This window comes from Geospiza fortis, unplaced genomic scaffold (assembly GCF_000277835.1).
Source record: "Geospiza fortis unplaced genomic scaffold, GeoFor_1.0 scaffold203, whole genome shotgun sequence".
NCBI lineage: Eukaryota > Metazoa > Chordata > Aves > Passeriformes > Thraupidae > Geospiza > Geospiza fortis.
Genome location: NW_005054385.1, coordinates 1,220,376 through 1,234,616, shown reverse-complemented (window position 1 = coordinate 1,234,616; position 14,241 = coordinate 1,220,376). Strand labels below are relative to the sequence as shown.

Here is a 14,241-nt window from a genome sequence, read left to right as displayed (position 1 = left end):
TTCCAGACAAGAAGCTGTGAAAAATGCTGCTCTCATCTGAACTTCAGCATGATGTTACTGCCCAGCCCAACTCTCTATGAAAAATGTAATAATTACAAGGAAAAACACCTGACTGGATGCGGCTCTTCTCCCCACAAGGCCACTGCTACCTGGTGGAAGGACATCTCCAAGCTAAGACAACATCCTTAATTTCAGTCATCTCAGGAAAAATGCTGCTGCAAAGCTCATCTCTCCCAACAGCAGCAGGACTCCTCAAGGAGGAGGTAAATAGGTGAAGTTGTCTTCTTACAGTCACTGGGCTCAGAGTTAAACCCTGGCTTCTCCAAAAGATCATCTTATAAGCTGCACTGTGCTAAGAGGGCTGATGTTTCCTGTGGCCCACAGGAATGATGTTCCAAAGGCAGGGAAGGTCTGTCAAAGTTTGAGAGATGCCATATCCAAGCTCTGTCTAGACATGATCATCTTCATCTCAGTCCAGGACCACAGCCTTGGTAACTGATGAAATGTATTTCATATTGTTCAAGCCTTAAGGCCAACAAAGATAAACCATTCCAGTTAATTACTTGACTGAGGCTGCATGAGGGATATGGAAATAAAGACATGCGTCTGTCAAGACACCGTGTGCTGTCAGTCAGGTTGTAGCATTATTTCATAGTCTTTTTATATTTTACTGATAATCAAGTGCTTTTAGTGCGTGAGAAGGAAAAGGAACTGAAGATGCAGACTGCATGTCAAAACAACCATTCAGAAAAGTTAGTTATCAATAATGTACTTTATTTGCTTCAATGGTGTAGCTACAGCATATGTGAACGTGCATGTGCATTAACAGGTTTTTTTTTTTTTGCTGTTTTCCACTCCCATTTGGTACCTAGATGTAAAAGAAAGGCTAGAAAAGTTCAAAAATAAGTCTCATGCAATTCATAACTGCTGCAGAGAGGGCAGGAAAAAAGCTGTTGCTTAACAGTTCTACCCTTCCAGATGTTTATACTGAACTTCCAGATGTTTTTTACATTTATTTCTTCATTATAATAAGTAAAGGACTGTCTTCAAACACTGTGAGACTCCTTTAAATCAAAATTTATACAAACTCAGAGTTTATACAAAAAGAACCTTCAGCTTTTTTATCTGTGCCCACATTAGTGTCCCAATATTACAGAGTAAACCACATTTCTGCAAACAAAGTGGATGATTCTACAGGCAGGAAAGTCCTAAGTGTCTTTTTACTTCCCAGGAACATAAAGGGTAAACAATTCTGATTTCATTGTTTGGTCTCCCTACATCCTGGGGGCTAGCTGTGGTTCTTGGCTCAACAGGCATGCCTAATTTTGGCCAAACAACATCGAGAGCTCACCCAACATAGAAAGCTAATCATCAGGATTAGTAAAATACAAATAAGGATTGTTGGTATCATGCTTATTTGAAATTCAGTTATAAACCCTCAGTATCACAATCTCAAATTCTAAATAGAGACGAATGCCCAAAGATGCATATGGAGGTATATGGCAGAGTTATCCACACTGTAAAAATGAGAGGTGACAAATTAGGATGGATATTTAATCAGCATTTAGGCAGGAGAAATAAAGACTAACTTTTCAACAGTAACATTCTAAGCCAGTACTTCTCTAGAAATGCAGGTACACACCTGAAAATTTCTGAAAGACCCTAGCCTTTCATGACTGATTCCAAGACAAGGAAATCCAGACCAGAGCTAGTTTATCTAGGCCTGGGCTCTGAAATCCTTAATTTGGTGCTTTCACTATTTCTTAAAACAATAGTTAAGATATTGTCATCCATTTTTGGGCCAAGCTGGCCCAGACAAATGCTTTCAGAGTCTAACTATGATCCCCAGCAGAAAAACAGTTTAGCTTTGTCTTTAAATGTAACATGAGAAAAAGTGGAGAACAGAAGAGAGGATGCCAAGTTTCAGCTGATGTATCTGCTCAGTTTCTGCCTGTTCCCTGATTGCTCATTTAAAGGGAACACATGGTGGTGGTGAAAGGCAAAGTGTCACTGAGCTGCAAGCCAAACCAGACATGATTTTATGGCTGTGTGCAGTACACAGATCAGTTCTTCCTTAGTTCCAATGCAAAGGAAAGGCATGGTTTAGAGAAAGAGCTTTATGTTCCTTGTTACTTTTGAAAGATTTCAAAAGCAGCCTTGTTAAAAGAAAAAAGGGCTCAGCTATGAAATCACTTCCTTCTGTTTAAACTATTTCACTCAAGGAAAAAAACAAGAGGGCACGAAAAAAAAAAAACAAAACTGTTCTCTGCTTTTGACTTGTTCCTAGGACTCAGCATCCCACCCGCTCTGTGGGATGACGCAGTGTGCCAGATCCCGACCGCTCCAGTCAGTACATCAAGCGGCCATAGCCCTCCCCACACAATCACCCTCTTGTCAGAGGCAGCTGGCACCCTCCCTGCACATGCTGACAGCATCACTGCCTGGAGGACTGCACCCCTTTGGGGCAGCTCTTCTCCTCTTGGAGCAAAGCAGCAAGGCATGAGGAGGGCAGGCCGTGTTAGGCAGCTAACAAACAAGAAGCTCTTGTGTTATTCCCTCCCCCTCCTGCCTCCCAAACACAGTGAGAATGCAGACAGGGGAAAAGATGCTCTTCTGCTTGCAGCAGCAGCAGCATGGCTTTGCCTGGGAGTACAGCCAGCAGGACAACTCCAGGACACCCGTTTATGGAAGTTTAAAAGTCAAATGAACAGTTCACTGCTGCCCAATTCACAATGAGGTTACTTACGGCTGAGCAGCATTTTAACAAAGATTCTAAAATGAGGAATGGTTTGCCTCCCTCTGCCAATGCTCACAGGTTTATCCAGAGCCCCAGTTCTGTTTTCCTTTCAATCTCAGGGCATCCTCCCTCTCCTCCAAAATGAATTGTCTTCTCCTGTGTAAAGCAGGCTGACACAAACCAGCTCCCTTCCCCACTCAACTGTGGGGAAGGAGAGGAGGGAGAAGCATCTTCAGAATAAACTACTCTCCTTCCCAGCTTCCTGAAAAAAGTTGGTTTCTGCCTCAAACCTCATTGCTCAATGTATTGAGCAATGTATTATTACTCTGATCTGCACCATTAAGAAAGGCAGGGATTCTTTTCCTGCATGTTTTTGAGGTTCACTGATGTAGAAAAAGCCAGATAACATGAGATAAATGTTCAGCAAATTGCTCCATGCAGACTAACACACTCACCTTTTCTGCCCTTCCCAAAGCTCCAGTAAATAAACGTGAAGCTCTACCTTTTTCAAGAAGGCACTCAGGAAGTATGACCCTTGAAATTAAATCTTCTGCTTAAGAAAACTTTAAGCCAGACTTACAAGTAGATTGCAAACAGCGATAGAGCATCACCACACCTGCCTGATCAACATGCTGACCACACTGTTTGCTTGAGAGATACCTACTGATATCTGAGATATCTGTTGCCCAGAAGTCCTTTGAAGTGATGCTTAGCTTTTCTTCTTTAGAACCACAAAACAATCCTCCCATGAAGTGCAAATTCAGCAATATGGGATGATACTCCCAGCTGATGGCAACTAATGAAAATTTCTCATGGTGTACATAGCAGTCTGCAACGCCTTGATGCACAAATATTTAACTCCCCCAAAGTCTCTGTGTTACCCCAAAGCCTAATTCTTGACTTCAGTCTATTCTTTATTTATTTATTTCTTAAATTAAAAGAATTTACACAGCAAACCCACAGCTGTTTCCCAGCCATCTTTATCTTGCAACTGTGCCTCCCTGGTGGTAAGGAGGTGAAAGCACTGCTGCTTCTTTACACTACAGGCCTGTGACTGACCTCCTCTAGCTTTCCTCTAGAAACCACATTGCTTAGGGAAAAAAACCAAACTGAACCAAACCCTTTGCAAAATAATACCAAGGTGGGAGCTGCAAAAATGATAAAGTGTCTACGAGCATTTTGTTTCCTTTTAACACATTTAATAAAATAATAAGTTATTTAATAAAATAATACATCTAGTACCATACATGCATGGGATTAGCTGACATTTGCTGTTTATTCAGTGACTCTTTGTTCTACAACTCCACATTGCATTGATAGAAGTGACTACTATTTTCCATCCACTTTTTTTTAGTAGATGTTTTTGGGGTCTTTTGCCTTTTTTTTTTTTTAAGTCTGAGCCAGTCTTTCACCTCATAGGAAATACTGTATGAACAATAATGTCTTCAGGAAGGAAAACAGAGAACTGTTTCCTAAAAGAGGACTGCAAAACCCAAATTTTCTTGGTATTCTTAATCTCATCTTGCCTTCTGCCATGAGAATCATGGAAATGGGAAAGGACAGATTTTTGAACCACCAGGAGGTCAGGAGAGGTTTCACCAACCACTACAATCTCCCTTGGAAAACTCATATAAGTTCCTTTCCTGAAAAGAAGAGCAGGACATGAAGAAATACATCTTATCAATGGTTTAGCAGGTTAGTTAACTGCACAATTCATATTCTGGTTAAAAATCAAATCACTAGGTCAGAGTACAACATGTAAATTCTTAAACTAAAAAGTGAGTTGACACAGTGACTCACACCCAATCTCTGCCACCATTCTGCCACGTTTGTGATAGAAAGCTCAAGTCACAGCATAAACCTATGGGAACCATAATGTCAAGGACAGAAATGGGGCTAAGTTTTGGGCCCTCTGGACTGCATAACAATTGCATTTATGAACTGTTAGGGCAATCATCTAATGCAACAGGGTACTGGGATACCTGGAGACACATGTACTGGACTGGGAGACCTAATAGGTGAGAATACATATTGGGACAAGGAGGCAGCCTGCACCATCACTATCATCTGCAGGAACAAAGAACAGCGCAAACAGCAAAGAAGATCAACAGGGAACGGTACTCAGCCTTTAGGCCGCGCTTCTGCATAAGGAAACTGGAAGCCCCAGACAAAACCCTAGTAAAACTATACAGAAAATTACAGTAACCTCCTGAATCCAAAATGTGTTATGGTATTTCCCTCATGCCAAAGACTGAAGCCTATGCACCTCCTGAGCAGTGCGCTGAAGCACACCAGTATCTCACATGCTACTTTCCTGTATTAGCAAATGCACCAAACACAATAGGACTGGGTACATGCAGTCTTGCTTAATACACAATCTTTTTGTGAATAGCCTGTAGCTCCTGAGGTGTTCTCCATATACTGGAATTTCACATGAATACACACAACACCTTTTTTGGTGGCAAAAAGGAGACAGCAGATACTTCAGTGGAATACTGAGCCTTCCCTGTACTATTACAAGTTTGAAGCCATTTGGCAACTTCAAAGGCAAAAGAACAAATGTTATATAATAGGTTGCTATAAAAGATTTTAAACATGCATTGCTGCAAAAAACCACCACATTACATCTGGATTTTCACTGGTTCCATGTTACAGGGCTGAGTGACCATGTCAATCAACTTCCATAAACAAGCTTGATAGTCCCACTGGTCACAGTAGTGAACTCTGGGTGTTCTTATTGCCTGCACCTCTTCCAGTGTCTTCCAAATTCTGCTGACCTCCAGGAGCTGAGCACACATTACTCAAATCACCTGATAAGAAACAGAGCAGGGAGAACAGGGTGGGCAGAGTAGGCACTTACCAAGCACAATGACCACAGTCTTCAGGAGGCTCATCATGGTGTCCCGATTCCTGCGGGGTCCAGAACTGTGCCTGGACATTCTCATAGTCCTTTGGCGAACGTACCCAAAGATGTGAGCATATAGGACCACCATGACCACAAAAGTGACCAGGTTGAAAATAGCCCAGAAGACCAGGTAGGAGTCACTATAGAGCGGTGCCATGTTGGAGCAGTGGGTGATATCACAAATGCAGTTCCATCCAACACTCGGGATGGCCCCCATGACGATGGCCATAGTCCAGATAACAACAATGACAACGACCACCCGGCGGTTGCTCATCCGAGTGTGCAGCTGCATTCGGAAAACTGTAATGTGCCGTTCAATGGCAATGGCCAACAAGTTGGCTACAGAGGCTGTCAGACTGGTATCAATGAGACCCTGACGGAGAAGCCAGGTGCTTACAGTCAGTCTTCTAGTGTTGGGTCCTGTGTTGAACATTAAGTAAAAGTAGGCCAGCCCTGCAAAAAAGTCCGCAGCAGCTAAGTTGGCCATTAAGTAATAAATAGGAAAGTGGAATCGGCGATTGACATAAATAGCCACCATAACCAAGAGGTTGGCCAGCATTATGAAGATGCAGACGGTAATCCCCAGTCCCATTACAAGCTTGCTGACAGTGTTCCATTCAGTGGCTAGATATTTTCCACTTCGGTTATAAAAGAAGGCAATGGTTTCATTGTAGTAGCACTGTGGTTCACTCATGGCTGTGGACTGAAAGAAGAGAGAAAAAAAAAGAGAGAGAAAAAAAACCCAGAATGACATCAGAACTGAAAACATATGATTGCCTTCATGGCTAAGACATACACAAAGAGTGGGGAGGGGGACAGGAAAGGAACATGCTTCAGAACAAATTAATTGTTTCAGACCAAATGGTATTCCACAACTCACAAACAATTGCTCTGAGGAATCTAGTAACAGCAACCAGATTAGAAACAACCAGAAGTGGTTCCATCTGCTCTGGGAGCCAGCATGATTTCTGATGTAGTCGTAAATTGCATAGAAAAAGAGCTTCTGGCCAAGCAGTTCTGCTGAGAGATTCAGTTAAAGGCATGCAATTCATAATTAAGAAAAATTAACTCTGCTAGACATCTTATTTATGTTATCAGTGCACAGAACTCTTGTTTGATTGTAGCGGAAGAATAGTTCTTCAAAGAGGAGGAAATGTGCATTACAATTTTACAGGTTTTAACTCATTCCATTTTCCATCGTGGTTATTCCTTCTTGTCCTGTCTTAAAATGTGGGAAGAACACCCTAAATAGAGATTGACAGTATGTTCTGAGACTGTGAATTAAAAAGGATAATGTATGTCCATAAAAAGTGCTTTTATGAACAATAAAGGAAGTATGACATAGCATTCTATTCTATGAGCACTACCTACATTTCTAGAAATTGTTTGAAATACACAATGCTTTTAAATATAACTCACCAGAACTGACTTATTCCAATTTGAAATAGGAATGAGCCAAGACATAAGAAAAGTAATATTTGGCTTAACTAGTGTTAAAAGTATCCACCCTTATTTCCTGCAATAACTATTGTCGTGGCTATGTCAGAGAACACATGATTAATTTTTTTTGCAGAGTACTCTGCTGAGAACAGGTAGGGGGGCAACAAGCCCATATTCCACTAGAATGTGGAAGTTTTGGATAAAACTGTTGGCTTATAAGAAAATGCCTAACGAGTTTCCTTTTTCAGTTCCATTCAGTTACTCAAGGTGCAATTCCCAAAAGGCAAACCTTAAGAAAAGCCTCTGAATAAAATCCTGGTTTCTTGTTTAGCATGAGTAAACAACAAAGATGTAAAAATAATTATAAAAAAAATCAAACAAAGAAACACATGTCAAAAAAGTCTTTTTCTATATAAGATCTGCCTTTGCCTCTCTGCTCTTATTGCTCTGGAACTCTATCGACTAAACTTGAATTTTTATAAAAACAGGACCAGTTTTAGCAATGCAAGTAAGAAGCCAAATCAAGGAACAGATCAACAACACTAGAAGATGGTAATTTCTTCCCATTAAAACATACAAAGTTAACCATAGGTTTTGGACAGCTTCAGTTACTCTGCAGGAAGTGCTACAGCTAACCTAACCTTCTTGTTGAAAACAAAAACATACAGAATTGGGAAACAGAATTTATAGCTTGACTCAAGTGGAAATAGTATCTGAGAAAGACCTCCTTAGAATTACCCAAAACTGTTTCTGTTTCTTTTCATTTCTACATTTGTCAATGCAATTAAGCCAATTCCAATAAAGCAATATACAAAACTTTCCACCTACATCCCAAATGGACTACATGATGTTTAAATTTATGTTAAAGAAAAAGGTCTTTTAAGAAAGATTTTACCTCCAGCCTAAGCATTGACCAGAAACATTTGCAGTCCCAGGATAATAAAAAGTTAGAGTAAATAGTATTGCTCAGCACAGTGAGTATAATACTTTTATTGCTCCTCTAGGATACATCAACCCTTGGGTTTGAAGCCTTTTAGCCTTAATTATTTAAGAAATTTTGGAAGTTCTCATGTAGGATCTGGTGCATATAAAAAAAAATATTATAAGGGACATTTAACAAAAGGAGACCTAGCTACAAGACATCTGGCTTTAATTCTTTGGTTAAAGACCTTGTAGTAATAACAGGTCAAGTATAAGAACCCTTGAGGGAGAGAGGAAGTCATATGAATGAATTAGTGGCCCTTATAAAAGCTTGCCAACATCTGCATTAATTATGTAATGCACAGGATTTTTAGTCTCTGTAGGAATATCTGGATGCAGGATCTAGTGGATACTTGTGATCTTGAATAAATTCTCTTTGCCTGTGTATTTGTCACTCTGTTTTTTTCTTTCAGATGTCTGCTGCCCACATGTAATGATTCCTGCTTCACTGCTGCTCCTATGGAAAGAGGCGTGCTACACCTGGAAAAACATGAATTTTTAATTCAGAAATTTAAAATGTGGCCAGCATTATGCTTTTATTTTCTTTTTCCTTCTTTTTCTCTTTGTAGTTTTGTTTTGCACATGGACTTAAAATGCAAATTATTCCCTGATTGTGCAATGTTCTCCTCTACCTTTTAGTTTGAAATCTGAAACAAAGTATGACAAAAAATATGACTTAATCATGAAAAGCCAAGCCAAGGCAGAATGTACATAGACACATAAGGGTATGTAAAATGTTACAGAGCCAGACTTGTTCAATTTAAAACTATGACAGCACTTCAGCAATCTCAGAGCAGTTAGCATGAGGCTCACTTGCTGCTTCTCTCATTTTGAAGACAGGAAAACAAAATGCTGTGTTCGCGTAAGGGATTTTGGAGAAGCTGTTTTTAAGGCATTCTAATCTAAAACCTAGGATCTCCTGTAAAAGCAATCTTTTTGTGCCCTGCACCCCCCCACCCCACCAAGGGGAACAAGAGAAAAAGATGAGACAGTTTGCTGGCAAAAATTCCAGCAGGGGACTTCCAGATGATCAGCTTTCTTGGATGCCACTGTATGTCTTAAAGGAAGATTTTGACCTCTCAGGTCACAAACATAAAAATCCCAAGGCATCACGTTTAGCTGTGATACTGACTGGAAAGGCTCAAGCAGGAGAGAAATGCACTGTATCCCTCAGTACTCAAAGTGTTAACATACCACAAAGGCATATGCAAGCAGGCAGACCCCATCCCCTCTCCTGCCCCTGCAGGAAAAGGGGCAGGGAAGTTTATATTTTAATTTCCTGAAGTTTCACTCAGTGTGTTTCACTGCCTGTGTAAGCCAGATGTGTGGTGCCCGGAGATTTACCTCATCCATTCAGTATATCTCAACAGAAGTTTAAAACAAACTGAGCTGCAAATTGCCCATATTAACTAAACCTCTAGGATGAATCTGTGTGGAAGAAGTAAACATTGAGTTATAAACCAACAAGACAGATAAAGAAAAATAGAGTAAAAGCAGGCTAAAAGCAAAGTCTCCTCTTGCTCTACGAAGATGACCCAAGACACATACGTGCCAAATCAAAGAAGAAGAAAATCACAAGTACATGGAATTCAATCTCTTAATGTCATGAGACATAGTTATAACCACAGCACAGTGCACACAAACCAGGAAATTTGGCACCAGGACTTAATAAATAAAAGCCACTCTTCTTCAGCAACTGGTCATTCAATTCACCTCGGCACTGGCCTTTTCAGGCACTACTTGCCTGGTTGTCTCCTCTCCTCTGGTTATATGGGATCGCACCACAGGGGTGCCAGTGGGAACACTGGCAAGAAGAGCCCATGTAAGCCTTCCCATGTTTTGTGCCTGATTCATCTTGCTTCTGTGGCCACCTCTGCGTCACACCCCAAAGAACAGGATGAGGATTTGGATCCACAATAGCCTGACCACTGGATGTCCTTGGGAGAGCAGCCCATTACTACCTGCCCCTCCTGGGGCAGACAGCAGTGGAGAACACACAGCCTGTGTGGAGCAGAAGGGGAGAGGGGATCTCTGCATCCTGCCAGCTCTGTGGTGAGTGACAGCTCACCCAGTGAGGGCTGCTCACCTGGTAAGGACTGTGCATAGAGAGATGCTTGGGGTGGAAAACAAACATCGAAAAGTTTTCAAATGCCATTGACTGATCCTGCCTAAACAAAGCATTAATTAGCACGAGGTGCCTGAGGGGAAGATGATCAGTTTACAAACCCCTCTGCAATCTCAGAGTTTGCGAGTTCCTTGATCCATGAAACAAAAAAGGCAGGTTACTGTCTCACCACCCCTAGTACCCATGGGTGCACCTATTTATTGTCGAGAGAAGCAGAGCAGAACATTCTTTGAATACTAAGGTCTGACTTTTACAGCACTTTTCAAACTTGTAAGCCACAAATAAAGAATCCATATCCAGGAAAACTCTTAAAAATATCTTAACCCTAGACTCTCCAAACACACTCTGCTCCTCTCTTTTTTGTCTTTTGCTGAATTAACCTCCACATGCCGCTGTTTTCTTACCCAGAACACAGAGGAGATGAAAAACAATTAATTTTTCTAATATTGTTGTGGTAAACTAAGACTAAAAAACATAATAACTCTCTTATATCTTTACTTTTTGAGCAGCAGTGAATGGAAATCAGTACCCCTGCTTTCAGCTTACATAAATATCTTAAGGTTACCAACATACTGAAAGGGGTCAAGCTGAAAAACTTCAGGGAACTACCAACTTCAAAATCCCCAAAGAAGGATATAAATTAAGAATATCTTTAAAATAAGGAAAAGCAAGTAAGCATAGGCATAACTGAATCAATATGTAAATACTTCGTCAACCCACAACTGCTAAACATGGGGTTTACGAAAGTAAAGTTGTAACAGATGAGGAAAAAAAAATCCAATTTGCAAAAACAGTTGTCCATTACCTAATGAAAAACATAGACTACTTTTCAAACTGCAGAACATGAAAGAAAAGCTTTAAAATAAAGCAGAAAAGTTGTGTTTCCTTCAAAGATAAAAGTAGAAGTAAAAAAAAAAAACAAACCAACATGAAGTCACAAGACAAGGGTCCTGATTCATTTTAGCCTTATGCACAGACATATTTTTCATCTGCACAATGGAAGTAGGAAACTCTATCACCAACACAGAATGGCTCGTCCTCTTCGGAATTGCATTTCCCAGAGTAACAATTCAACAGACTTAAAGATAAATCTGTATAATAAGATTGGGTGGCTCTGTTACAGCAGGGTACTTCATTTCACTAGATTCATTTTGGCCTTCACATAGGTGACAAGACAGGAGGAAATTAATCTCTCACTTAATCTCTAAAGGGGGTCCCTTTAATGCTATTAAAACATCCTAAAGCATAAAGTTACTCAAGGATCGTGTGGCAACAGCTAGTGCATGCAATAATTTTTAGGATGCTTTTGTAGCAGACTTACAGAGTCTCAGAGCTGACAAACTGTCAATCTGACAACTACTTGAAATTGAACTGAGAATTTCTCTGTATCCTACAGTTTATACCTGAAAATGCAGCTTAACATTCTAGGCACTCAGTGTATTAAAGAGACCCAGCCCCCAGCAACAGTGAGAAAACAGGCAGCTTTACTCTTGGAAGGCATAATTCACAAGTGACACAGACCTCATTGATTAACTATGATTATACAGATTGGCTAAAAAAACAGTGAGGTTGTTGACCTTCCAAAATTCTGCAAGTAAAAGGAGATTTAAGAAATTAAAAGCTAGAATTAATTAAAAGAAGAATTGGAAAAGAAAAGACAGAGTGACCTCATCCATCCACAACTTAGCTAGCAATTCACACACTGTTGTATTGCTGCTCCTTTTCCACAGATCCAGCATTTTCACTTTCATGAGCTGTGTCCCTCCCAAGTACTACATAAATGTTCATAGAGAAGTTTTCCAGTAGAGGAGGAAATGAAGACTGTTTGAATCAGGGCATAGTTCTACATCATCACACCCTCACTTACATTCCTAGAATGGCTTATATATGTTGATTACTAAGATTTTATTTTTTCTTTGCCACCCCTTATCTGTCTTCCCAGCTCAAAGGGAGATCCCCACTGTAATGTGGAGATATTTGCAAAAAAAAAAGTAATTGGCTGTGGAGCAGGTAGAGCATATTGAGCCCAAATTGGGTACTTAAGCCCAAGTGTTCCAAAGTACATAAGGTACTTCTGCAAAGCTCTTAAAACTTCTTTTCCTTTGAGGTAGCTTTCATGACAAGCTGAGCTTCACAAAAAGTAGCCAAACATGGGCACAAGCTCAACACTTTGTGGCTTTGTGGGAGACACAGGAAGACAATTATAATCCATCATCTCATTTAGTGACTGAAATATTCCACCTCTTATGCCTTCAGAAAATGTCTTTGCCATGATGCTGATTGGGCTGCTCCACTTTCTTGCCCAGCTCACCCCCTGTTGCCCTGTTGCAAACAGCTGTGAGTCCCTGAATGTTGCTGTAAGGATGAGTGCAGTGCAGGACAGACCTTTATAGGAGACCCCCCCCTTGGGAGGGGTTTTCCGGAGAGACGTGCAGCACACAGAGTCCTATCTGTGCACTGCAAAAGCCAGAGTGGAAGCAGTTGGAGGGGAAAAAAAGTCTGCACCTATACATCGCAAATGAATTTTCATGCATAAATAATTTCATTATTTACAATGTGCATCCTTTAATCCCAGTTAGTAAACCAAGCTGGGAGTTAATTACTGGCTACAGCAATTTAAAGATAGCAATTTTATGCTGAAAAAAATGCTGTGGGCTACACTGGGGCTGTTTCTACCTCCAGGGCACACCTCCCATTGCTCCTCACCAAGCAAACCAGCAAAGTGAGCACTTGGGAGAGTTTAGCTTACAAGCAAAATGCATAGCAAATTTCATTTTGGGACTGGAAACAGAGATTTACAGATGGAAATAAGAAGACTGTTCTGTGTTTACAATACAGTAAAGTAAAACAAGTACATTTATTTCATGAAATATATGTTAGACATTTGGGTTTCTTTTGCTTTGATATATTGAGATATTTGTGAAATATATAAACAGAATATAGAAAAATCTTTGTCTCAGAGCTTTAGAAACAATGGGGTCTCTGTAACTAACTTGTTCACAATTTACTGAGCAGCCGCCTTTAAGGCAGTATTGGTCTACTTTAAACAAAATGGAGATGCATTTTGAATCTCCAGTAATCTCATCTAGTAAAATAATTTTTGAAAAAGGTGTACTAGTATTTTAGTTTTCCCTATGATGTCTGTAGCTGGATGGATACACTTGTAATCACAAATTGTTTTTGCCAGCCCCACCATTTCCTTTTGTTCTTCTGTTTGCTGTATTTACCACCACAAGAGGTCTGTTTTGGTAACAAGGCTAATTTGTTTATTCAGCTCAAGGGGGACAAAAAATCCACATGCTTGTTGACTGCAGAAACTTGGGCACCAAATCCAAAATGCAAATTTTGTTGTGCTTCGTTGGGGAAAGCTGTGCCAGCTCATGGCAGACAGTTCTCAAGCATATTATGAGAAGGATAACCATTCTGTGGCAATGATAGCTTAAATCTCTTCCATCCCAGTTCAAACAAAATGAGGAGAAAATAGAGATGTTGTATTTAATGGCACAGAGTGGGAGAAGTGGTTTTTGGCTCTGGCCATGAAAGGCCATTCTAATGGAAACTGCTCTGGATTTCTCTTTGGAACAGCTGCAAGGCAGTTATTTAAGGCAGTACTCATCTGCTTCTAGTATTTGGCTGGTAGGATCCACTGCTGGCAAAAGCAAAGAGAGAATGATGAATTTTTGTTGTTTTCTTGTTTTAAGCATTTCTGAGGCACTGTTGGAAGTCCTTGGTTCATTAAGTAACCAGAGCTCAAATCATTACTTCTTCAAAGCTTTTACTGCAGAATTCATCTCATGCCATTCACAAGGAGAGAAAATACTAATTACTTCAGAGAATACTTTAATCAGTATGGGTCACCACTTGTGATGTTTCTTTTTTTTGCAAACAGCAAAGCCCTCTGGGAGGCTAAATGCTTCTTACAGAATTATTTAACTTTGTTTAATGCATTATCAGACTAGTCAGGTTTCTATGAGATCATTTTACTTATTCATATTTGAGGTATGAAGTCATAACATATATAAAAAATATCTCCAAATTAAAAATCATAAATTC

The 14,241-nt window shown here is 40.1% G+C and overlaps 1 protein-coding gene across 2 annotated transcripts in view; it reads right to left on the bottom strand.

The window, feature by feature from the left end:
* The window catches only part of LPAR1 (lysophosphatidic acid receptor 1), a 68,097-nt gene that overhangs the window by 26,073 nt on the left and 27,783 nt on the right, over positions 1 to 14,241 (bottom strand). Inside the window, exon 3 of one of the 2 annotated variants that reach the window (XM_005425328.2) lies at positions 5,598 to 6,345. In XM_005425328.2, coding sequence (XP_005425385.1) covers positions 5,598 to 6,345 — 748 coding nt within the window. The remainder of the gene's footprint in view (positions 1 to 5,597; positions 6,346 to 14,241) is intronic. The other variant, XM_031060559.1, reaches the window with a different exon arrangement.